Here is a 12,097-nt window from a genome sequence, read left to right on the forward strand (position 1 = left end):
ATATCCATTAGGGTCACAGCATTTAGAAAAAAATTGTGTAAATCTCAACAAGTATACTTATAAAAAATTACAGGGAAATATAGGATCATTCGAGTTTTTAAAGAAGTCATTCTAGGGTATATTTCCTTTGTCCTCTTTTCTCATTGTAAGCATCCACATAGCAAGAGTTATTTTCTTTCTAACATTTGGAAACAGTATTTCTATTTTCTCAGACTGCCTTCTCATCAACTTAAACATCCTCAGCTTGTGTCCAGGTATTATTCAAGCCAAACCTGACTTTGAAATGCAAGAGAGCAGCCCTCACAGCTGATTTTTTTTCATGTTTTGATCTCTTGCCATGCAACTGCTTCATAAGGTCAAAATCCCTCAAAGCTTTGACCTGAATAGCAATCAAACTCCCAGGCACACAATGTTCTTTATATGAGCACAATCAAATGCCTTGTCATCTCAGTCACAATTCCTATACTCTGTTTCGCAATAATGGGTTTTAACCGTTATGAGAACTTTGCTCATTTTTATACCAATCATTTAAAAGAATCTTTAAAACAATTCAGTATATTGTGTGAATAATCATTAATGAGACTGATTTTCCCCTCACAAATATGCTGGAAAATATGCATATAAGTGAGCTTTGTTCTTCAAAGTTACAATCTTGAAATTCTTCTTATGTAATTTTGATCAAGCTCAATTTAACATGGACAAAAGAAAATCAATTGCTTTTCTACTTATATAGAAAAATACTATTTCTTTGTTCTCTCTCTTTATCTCTTTTTAATTCCTCTTTCCCTGGATGGCTTCATTTCTATCTTCCTAGGAGCTCAAAAACCCCTAGCAAAGACTTGGATTCATCCTATGATGACATATTTTTGAGAAAGCCAATGAGGGAAAAACTGAGACATGAGCTTAAGAAAGGTTCGAGCTTAGTGATTTGGGAAACAACTTGCCTAATGTTAAGTCCATTTATCTGCCCCTCATCTGGAATAGGAGTGTATAACTGTTTGAAAATAAAAATAAAAAGAAATAATAATGAACCACAAAAAGCCCTCCAGACTCACTAAACAATATGGCTTATATATCAAGAGCACATTTATTTCCCCTTCAAAATGCTTTCAAGTCTATGGATTTATTTTATCCTTATCACATCACTGTGAGAAAGTAGAAAAAATACATACTGTAACATATGTTGGACATCATTTTGTAAAGAATGTACAAATCCAAGCTAGCACTGTTTTATTACAGAGTTTTAAAAGTTGGAAAATAAGAAGATAAGTAAATTGCTTAGGTGGTGTTCTCATAACATTTAGCCCATTAAAAATAAGGCTTCTAATGCTTTTTTACCAATTGAAATAATCAAATCAGTAACATTTTGATGAGATGGATTAGCCTCATACAAAAATAGTCCCATCAAAAAGTAGTCCCATTCCAAAGGAATGAGTTTATTTAAATACTGCATTCCTAGGAAGGTGTCCATTTTCACATTTTAGCTAGCATTGTAAAAATCCAGAATATAAAGATTAGCACATATGTTATTTTCTTTCTAATTCAGTGTTTTTAAAAATATGGTCTGCAGACTTTATCAAAAACTTAGATTTTTAGATGCAGATTCCTGGGTCCTTTCCCTGACCTATTGAATGTGATTTTCTGAGCAAAGGGTCTAGGAATATCCATTTTAATTAGCTCACCAGGTGATTATCATGCAAACTCAAGTTTTATAACTACTTTATATAATTCAAATGAACCAGAACATGACCTATGGTTAACAGTTACACCTCCATAAATATATCTCTTAAAAGGGATGAATTTCAAAAACAACTTTTTTTATCAAAAAATGCCAATCATTCTTAACATGCTAACTTATCATTTTATGGCAGTGATAATCTATGGAACCAATGGGTACATGTTGGAATAATATCATTATTGGGTTAAAAATATCAAATTTACTAATGCCTTATTTATTACACAGATACCAATATATGGCAAAGTAGCCATGGGCTGATCACATGTAATAAGAGAAAGCATGATCTAGTAGTAGAATCACTGTTAGATCAATTTACTGCTAAAAATATGTTTAATGGAAGACAGATGAAGTTTTTATTACTTAATGATTGTATGGGAAATGGTTGCAATTTATACTCATGTTCCTTCAATTTAAATTTTGAATATGAATTTAAGCTTAAAAGGCAGATTGAATTGTGATTAAAAATCATACATGTTGGCCAATCGATCATATTTTCTTAATTTTTATTTCTGGAAGTGATACTTCAAACTTCATTTCTTCAACAAATATTTCTTCAACAAATATTTCCCAAGTAGTACTTAATAGACATGGGTTCTCAAGTAAACAAATTCCTGCAGTTGTCTCATGCAGAGACTATATTTGCCTAAAATCTATTGAATGTGGTCACTGCTTTGATAGAGATGTATGCATGGTTCATTAATCTATGAGTTGTGATCAATTAGTAAAAGTCAGCCCCTATAATACAAAACTCTATGGCAAAATAAGTTAAATACTATCGTATATAATGTTAATATCTTGAACGATCATCCATTATTCCACCATCCAACTATATCAGAAAGTAAAATTTCTACATTTAAAATACCCTATTTTCTTTAAATTACTAAAAATTTAAAAATTTTCAAAATAAAACTATATTATTGCACTACAAACATAACTGAGAAGTTTTCCTAATCCACAATCCATATGTGTTAGTGTACCTAAGCCATATCCGTGATTTATGAAATCAGCAGTCTATGGCAGAAAGTCCAATGAATAGATCATCATTTAATAAAAAGAAGCCTTCATAGAAATCAAAGGACATGGGCCCTAGTCCTGTTCCTACCACTAGCTTTCCTTGGACGATTTACTTTTCTTCCCTAAGCTTCATTTTTATCCAGAGTAAAATGGGGTTGACTAATGGCCCTCATGGTTCTAAAAACCTATGATTTGGTGTTAGATTGTGATGATACCATTTCCCAGCATTTTGTCTACCTGCTCAAAGTTATTGAGCTCGCTGTTCCTATTAGACTGGAAGGGACTACACTCTAGAGCAGTAACTATGTCAGTCAATTAGTACTCATTCCCCTACTTCTCTCCAACTCTCCAATAATAAGACAGGCAAGAGAGCCATGTTTTTATTCACCTGAATACTGGGCAAAAACTAATCCTGTGACAACTTTTGTGGGGTTAAAGTATTGCTCTCTTATGGCAGGTTTCAAAAATCTCTGGGATAATCAATAGTATGAAAATTGACATCACTAACCTGTGCTGAACTCTTTTCAAGCTTTTGGGATAAATTATCCCAACTCTTTGCAAAGTTTTCCAGCCAGGCTTCCATCTTTTGGGTCACTGACTTATTTTTCAGTGTTGAAAGAAGATCTTGGTTGAGTGAACGGAGTTTGTCGATGCTTTGCTTTTTCCTTTCCAGATCTGCTTTCAAAACCTATTAAAACAAGGAAGATTACAGAATAGGTCTAAGTTACATTTTATAAAACACTATAGTTCAGTCTGCTTTTTCATGTATTTTCTCATTTGTGTGGATAAGACAAGCTTGTGATCATGCCTGCAAAAGATCAAGATCTATAAAAGTATAGGTAGAAAATTATCATCTAAATAATCTTCCCAACAAGCCTTAAGAGAAAAGAAAATCAGATTTGGAATAAATACCTAGTAGAGGCACTTAAGAACTACTTTAAAATATTTGAAGGACTGCCACATAAAAAGGTAGTTTTGCTTCAAAAGGCAAAACAGGGATCAACACATGGAAGCTACTTTTTAACATTTGCAAATAGAATGCATGGCTCTTGGATAATAGCGAATTTCTCCTTAACTATTGATAGAATTTAAATAAAAACTGACAGTCAAGTACTAGGAAGACAGAAAAGAAACTAGTGGGTTGAGAAGATGAGAATGGCTAAGGAGCCTTGCCATTCTGAAATGTTATGATTATTTGGATAACATTGCAAATATTATTTATTTCCACAATTTTAACATTCTGTTCATTATTTGAAGATAAAATATTTGTTATATGGTTTTCTGGCCTTAAAACTTTTGTAGCATCAGTTATTCAATTAGTATTTGACTATTTGAGTAATTATTTTCTAAGGCTAATTTTAGAGCCCATTAATTAAAAGAACTAAATCATTGAATATGATACAAATCCTTCAGAATCTCTGCATATTTTCTAAATGCTTATGTTTTTTGTGGAGTAACTTCTATACCACTTATATTTCCAAAATTCTCATGTGCTATAGAGTGTTACACATTCCCTTTGGTTTATTTGGAATGAATAAACAAAGTGACTTACGTGAAATCAGTAGATCAGGGCAGATTATTCTAATTTATCTATTAAGGTCACCCTGCACCTGGGGAAATCCAATTCCCAGTTAGCAAATGCTAGTCCCTGACTTAACTTGTAAACATAGAAGGAGAAGAAAAAGAAAAAAAAAAGGAGAAAATCATTTTATAGCCACTTTATAACCCCATCTTTTTGACAGTAGCAAATACAATGAATATAAACTAAATTGTGATACCTGTCTTTCCAGAACAAATGCAAATATGACAAACATTACATATGTCAAAGAAATTGTCATGAAACAGAAGCACCAATTGCTCATGAACTGAAGTGTCAGTGACACAGAGCAGTCAATATACCCCGCTGCAAAGGATAGTTTACGTAGCTCATTTTGGCGTGCCACCTGCATTGATAGCTCCGAACTGCAGAATGCTCTGGTGTCTCCCTCAACTAGTTTGTCCTTCATTCAGAATCTGCTTCATCTGCTGTATTTTATATTGCAGTTCATGCCATTTTTAAGAGGAAACAAAGTAAGGTTTAAAGTTCATTTCTAATTTTCCTCAATAATTATTTTATTATTTTTCTCAGTTTGAAAGAATGTAATAGACCAAAACATAAATTAAGATATTAGAAGTTGAATTCATATCGACATAAAACCCTTAGTGTGGGAGCTTAACAATACATAGGTTTGGCATATTTATTTTGTTTGTTTAATTCACGTTAACTTTCCATTAAATTTAAGTGCATACTTGCACTTGTAGTAAGACAACAGTTTATGCTACCTGCCCTGAGCTGAGAGCCAAATTTGAATGTCAGCATATATTCCTCCAGTTACTTTACAGAGTCTCGTTTTCCTTTTTTTTTATTAACTTTTGGCATGCATGTATTTTGTTGAAAGCCACCACAGGTTCTTTATGGAAAGAGACATAATATAAATGAAGACATATATTCTAAAATAAAAAGATATAAGTACAACCTTTTTTGGCTAACTTTCTCTGAGTGTAAGAACTATTTTAAATAGCCCTATGTGTAAGGCTGAAGGATGTACTCATTATTTAAGCTAAATATGCAATTATTTGGGAACATTTCAGAACAGGAATATGAGAATTATGTTTAAAGAAGAAGATTGCCATACAAATCTATAAGTAACCTCAAGTTACCTAAACAAATGTAACTAAGCCTTCTGTGTTAATATTAAACCAAATCAAAAAGCATTTGGTGAGCATTACAAATATTAAAGTGAAAGTCACCATTGAAAAATATAATTAGGAAAGGTATACTCAAGGTAAAATAAAAAAAGTGTTATAATGAAATTGTATAATTATTGAAACAATATATTTTTACATGAATCTATATGACAAAAACACTGAACTAACCAAATCTTCTACCTAATAAATTCTAGATAAGAGATTTTTTTTTTCAAAAATGGCGATGGCAGATTAGTTGTTTGTCCTCAATTTCTCCCCCTCCCTCTCTCCCCATAATCTCCGGGTTCACAAACGACTCTCCCAGAATCATTAGCAGAGGGAAGAAAGGAAATCTAAGTGGTGCCAGATAACACTGGATCATAATACTGAATTACTTTGTCCTGTCTATCCTTGGATGTCAATTCTTTTATACTTGGATCTTATATATACATATTAAATAACTATGATTTAATTGTTACTAATAATCATATAAAATATGTCTTTCTGCGTATCAAAAATTGATCTTGGGCCATGAGTGTTAGAGACCTACAGAGTTCTAGAAAATTTAGGAGGCAAAAGGAAGCTCTAGAAAACTTAAGCAAAGCAAAGGTCAGTTGGGGTATTAAAAGAAGAAATATGTTTTATTTTGATAGAAGCAAGGTACCTGAACCTACCTCCAGGAATAAAGGCCATGGTCGATAAATTAGATTGGGTCAGTAGTAGATACGGGGAAGAGATAGATACATTGCTCAAGAAGACAGAGTACACAGGTTTTATCTGGTCAAGGTTAGAAGGTGATTCAAAGTGAGAAAAGAATGTATACTTATAAAAGGCCCAGGAAACCTTTACCCTATTCTCATCAGCAGTATTCATCAGAGAATAATGTCAAGGCAAATTCTATTATGCTAACAAAACTGAATTCTCTACCTGTATTATCTGTGGTTACTTATCTTTATGTAAGAAGTAACTCCGATTAATTCTAATCACCAATTGTTGTACTTAGGTAGATTGATCCATTGCAGAGGTTCTCAACTTGAAGAAATATCGGAATCACCTGAAAGGCTTGTTAAAATGATGACTATTGGGCTCTACCTCTAGAATTTTTGAGTAAGTAGGTCTGGGGAGGGCCTAAGAATTTGCATTTCTAACAAATTTCCAGGTGATGCTGATGCTGGTGGTCTGGGGACTACACATTGAGAACCATGGATTCTATTTGGATGAATTCTTTGAGGTTCATCCCAGGAGTTGAGGTCAAAGTAGCAAGTCATGGCAAAACAGCACTGTCAACAGGGACTTGCTGAACTCCAACCATGTCATTTGATCCCACAGCCATTTGAGAGTATCTTCGATTCCACAATACTCCCACCATAGCCCTTACACACCATACTCTCTTGGATCACCATCCTTCCCCAGAGCTGTCCTTCCCTGGAAAATACCAACAGTCCTTACAGCAGCAATACACTTCCCCAGAAACAGATTTCTTCTAGAATCGGGCCTTCCCATGACAACTCACATAATTCTATAATGCTTAGGATTCACCTCGTAAAAGCCATTGTTTCTTCTCTCCTTTAATCTTTATCTTTTATGCCAAATAAAAAATCAGTTTTGATAATAAAAATCATAGACCTACATGCTGTGGATATGGATCCCACAGATCTAGAGGAAATGAAATACTAGACTGACTCCCTACCTTCCACTCCAAGGAAAAGTAGTAGACAATCCTATGGGTTATTAGTGATAATATTTCAAAACAAATTACACTGATTGTAAATAAAAGAGAGTTTTAGCACAGTGTGTCTATACCTAGGTATATAGTAGGAACTGGTGACAGATGGTACCTGTTTTGGGTCTCAGATTGTGACATATTTTAATGAACATTAAATTCTTATTCACTGCCTGAGTCAGCAGGGGAATTTTACCTCAAATTCGAGACCAGCTGTCAGGTTTTGTTAATTGGCTTAAACTATCAAATGATAAGACTTATACAAAACATATTTTCACTTTGTTCACAAGTAAGGTGACATAATACAAATTTTAATCATATTAGGAAATTATTGAGACTTTGCTAAGAGAGTACTTTCATGGCCCTGAGGCTAGCAATGTCTTTTTCTCACAAAAATGTCAACATAGTGGCACATGATTGCTAGAAATGACAGTTCTCAATCGAAATTATTCTTTTCCAAAGGATCCACAGTATGAAAAATTTTGAAATAGCTTGAAAAGCCTGGACCTGAGTCTTGATGTCTTCGTGCTCATTTTAAGTCTGCTATTGTTGTTATATGATACCTTATTTAGGACATGTTTTTTTTTCTCTTTTTCTGAATTTTGTCTTCCGAAATAACCTGAGGACCTTATCCTAAGGAACTTTAGACATGTAATTGGATTGGGGATACACTAGATGACATATAAGATCTCGGCTAGCTCAACTATCTAGCTTTAACATATTTGGATTTTGTCAATCTGTTGCTTCCTAAGAACAACTTTCTTTCTTTCTTTTTTCTTTTTATTTTTTGAGACAGACTCTCACTCTGCCACCCAGGCTAGAGTGTCATGGTGTCAGCCTAGCTCACAGCAACCTCAAACTCCTGGGCTCAAGCGATCCTCCTGCCTCAGCCTCCCCAGAGCAACTGCGACTATAGGCACGCCACCACATCTGGCTAATTTTTCTATTTTTAGTAGAGACGTGGTCTCACTCTTGCTCAGGCTGGTCCCAAACTCCTGACGACCTCGAGGGATCCTCCCATCTCAGCCTCGCGGAGTGCTACGATTGCAGGTGTGAGCCGCCACGCCCAGCCAGAACCACTTTCTTGACTGGTAAATCCGATCAAGGATATACATAGTAACATGCACTAGGTATTAAAATTTGGAGTTTATTATCATGCGAAATAACTTTGTAATCTTTGGTATATGGTATTTTCCAAAGATGACTATAAGAAATCCTCCTGTCTCGGAATGCTCTTCTATAATTTGACCTTGGTGCTTCTCCATAAAGAGATGAAGTCTAATTCCTTTTTCTGAAATCTGGGCAGGCTTGTGACTGTTTCAACCAACAGAATATAATTGATAATTCCCATTATGATTGACCATGGAAGTATATGCCTCTGTGTTTAACTAGCAATATAATGTGGCTCTTAATCAGAGAGCATGACTACATTTTAATAGTCTGTGGTCACCAACCTATTTATTGAAAGGATCCAAATTTTGACTGAGAAGAACAATGTTTGTGAGGAATTTTTTGCTTTAGGGGTGTATAGTCCATGCATTCTTTCCTGTCGGTATGATAACATCTGTCCTGAATTTATCCTTTCCTCTCCATGGCATGTGACAATGTATACTACTCTTTGCCTTTTTGAAATATTTATTCTCCTACTTTTGTGATACTACTGTCTTCCTTCTCCTTGTAAACCTGAACCACATCTGTTTAATTTCTTTTTGTAAATTTCTTGTCCTTGAGCCACTCTTTGATTATAGATATTTCTCTGGTTTCTGTCTCTTTTATTTATTGTGTCACTGTACACAATCCCTTTGAAACATATTGATTGCTTCTGAATTGATAACCAGTACTGAACCCTTTTCTGAGACTGTAATATGTACATCCAGCTAATGGAATGACCTTTTTCACTTGGGTGTCTCAAAGACATTTTAGACTCAACATATCCAAATCTGAAATAATCATCAGTCTTTTAATTCCAGCAATTCCTTTTCTACTCTTCTACCAGGGATACTAACCCTTCTAGGAATCCAGTCACCCAACTGAAAATTTTGGGAACCATTCTAAACTTCTGACTCTTACCATAATTATTATTTATTCAATCTGAATATTCCTTATGTCTGTCTCCTCATCTTCATACCTAACACTACTTAGTTCAGGTCTTCTAATTAGTCCTCTTAGTATCCAAAGTCTTACTACCAAAGAATATTACAAAAATGCAAAGTGATTGTTATGAAACTCTCAATGGCTTCCCATAAGCTGTAGAACAAAATTACAAATATAGTTAATATTTTTGCACTAATGTTTTGAAACAACATAGATTACTTTTTGAACTCTGTTTTTAGTAGTAATATCACTTGAGAAAGCATATATTCTTTGAGCAATGATTTCTTATCAATAACAAGCTAGCAATGATTTCTTATCAATACAAGCTTGTAATAATAAGTCACACATAAGTGAATCTATTTTAAATTAAAAGACGAATGAGGGTTAGTTACTATGGAGCAAAAATTGTATGATAAAAATAAATATTTGGCAAAATGGTACATACTTAAAATAGCTGGGAAAATTTATTTTAGCTTTAAAGAAATGATTTAACTATTATGAAGTACAATATGTAAAATCAATACAGATATAAATAGATCCATCCAGGTAAAATTATGAAACATTATTTACAATAGACTCTTATTTTATAATATTTAATAGTTAATATCAAGTTAGCATTTAATAGAATTGATCCATTAAATATTTAAATGAATCCTAATTATGAAATATGTCATTGAAAAATTAAGCTCCTAATATTAGATTGGCCTCTCCTTTACTGGAAAATAGTGGAGAGATAGGAACACTCATACACTGCTGGTGGGACTGCAAACTAGTGCAACCTCTGTGGAAAGCAAGAACAAGTAGAATTACCATATGAAGTTATTTTTTTAATCTTGTAAAGACCGACTAAAACCAATGTCTGAATGAAGCCTTCCCTGAAGTCTTTTTACTGCCAAAGAAATTTCATTTCTCAAAACACATGAGACACTTATAATTAATGCCATTTGGTTTGCTTTAATGTTTTTTGTTCTTGTTTGCCAAACTAATTTTAAATCCCTTGTATGTGAGGATAATGATCACTTGTACCTCTCATATATTACTCTGAGAGTCAATTTTGGTCTATTAGTTTAGAGTTATGCTGCTAAGAATTTTATGGAAAGCTCACAAATACTTCTTTGTGTTACTTTTTGATTTCAATTGAAGTCTTCTTCCAATATGCTGTATTTTTTTCAGGCTTACAATTTTGTTTAAAAAATCAAAGCTGAAAATCTACCTATATAGCTTTTCCCATTTTAATCAAGAAAAGTAACAATATGACATCTTCTTTGAATAATCTATGATCTATGATCTAAACAAAAATAATGAACATTGGTTTAAGATTTGACAGCACAGAAAAGACCAAATAATATACCCTACTGGATATTTTAAAAAGTTATTGAAAGCTAAAAAGTACATACAGCCAGTTTTCGAAGACTTGATAACATTTCATCTTGATCCTTAAAGGCAGTTGTGGGAATCTTGTTCACTGCATCTTCTTTTTCTGAAAGCCACGAACTAAAAAGGCACTGAAAGAAATCAAAGAATTCCAAAGAAGAAAAAAATTATTAAAAGTAAACAAAGTTTTTTGGTTTCCCTGTTTAAGGTCTCTCCATGTCTTTCATTGCTACAATTTTACGCATGTGACTCACCTGTTCTTCAGTAAAACGTTGCCATTTGAGAAGGATGTCTTGTAAGAGAACCCAGCGGTCTTCTGTCCACCTACAGATGTTTGCCCATCGATCTCCCAATACCTGAAGAAGAGACAATCCACCACAACATCAGCAAACAATTGTTAACTGAATTTTATTAAAAATGGCATGAATGATTTGCCAAAGCATTTAATTTTAGTCTATTATGTATATTAGAAGTTGTAAAGAACACCCTTTCTACAACCGCTCACAATTAGGTAAGCACTGTGCCTTTCATTTGTCTTTAGATTATTTCACTCAGTCATTCACCTTTCATTGAAAAGCAAAGATACTTGCAAGCAATCTGAAGTGGTTATTATACCACTATTTAAAATGTTTCCCCAGCAAACGTAAATAGTAAAGACATAAATACAGAATTAGAGAGGATTTTGCAATGAGAAAATATAAAATGTGTATCCTTCTTAGGTCTGAAAATACACCTCAAAGAATAAAAGTCTAACTAATAAATATAATGCCTCAAAAGATGCTTAATTGAAGCAATCCTGAATAATTAAAATTACCTAAAGTCTGGATTGTACAAGAAATTTCTTAGTAATTTAAATTCTATCTATATGTAGATAAAAATAATCTGGATTATTAGTACAAAAGTATTGAAATTTTCCATCTTTAAACTACTCTAGTGAGAAAATTATAATATTCTCTGAGTAATAATGGCATGTGACTTATATCTAAATGCATACACTATTTTAATAGGTAACAAAAACCAACTACCAATGATTTTTAGATGGGAAATATATGTTGTGATGATTTCTATGCAAAGGGAATGTTTTAAAACAAGAAAATGTGTCATTTACTTCAATTATGATGTACTTAAGAACCTAAAATTTCAATTTTTTATGACTTTCACATATAAATAAGTTATTTTCTCATAGATATGGGATTTTTTAAAGTTGGAAGTATCCTAAAATATAGACATGCTTTATTTTGCATATAATTAGAGTGAAAAAAGGTTTGCAACTCATATTTTCAAAAAATATATTCAGTATCTAAGATAATCCTCAACATGATTTCTACTTTACTTTGGAATTCTTTCTGCTACGTTTCAATCAATCCACCTAGAAGATATTAATATATGACTCAAACAATGCAAGCCTAATTAGCATCATGAAAAAA

General features: G+C 33.1%; 1 protein-coding gene across 1 annotated transcript in view; it reads right to left on the reverse strand.

The window, feature by feature from the left end:
• The window catches only part of DMD (dystrophin), a 2,517,447-nt gene that overhangs the window by 1,660,400 nt on the left and 844,950 nt on the right, over positions 1–12,097 (reverse strand). Inside the window, exons 13-15 of the mRNA XM_012638704.1 lie at positions 10,925–11,026; positions 10,694–10,801; positions 3,261–3,440 (exon numbers count right to left, since the gene is read on the reverse strand). Of these exons, the coding sequence (XP_012494158.1) occupies positions 3,261–3,440; positions 10,694–10,801; positions 10,925–11,026 (390 nt within the window). The remainder of the gene's footprint in view (positions 1–3,260; positions 3,441–10,693; positions 10,802–10,924; positions 11,027–12,097) is intronic.

This window comes from Propithecus coquereli, unplaced genomic scaffold (assembly GCF_000956105.1).
Source record: "Propithecus coquereli isolate 6110/MARCELLA unplaced genomic scaffold, Pcoq_1.0 Scaffold132, whole genome shotgun sequence".
NCBI lineage: Eukaryota > Metazoa > Chordata > Mammalia > Primates > Indriidae > Propithecus > Propithecus coquereli.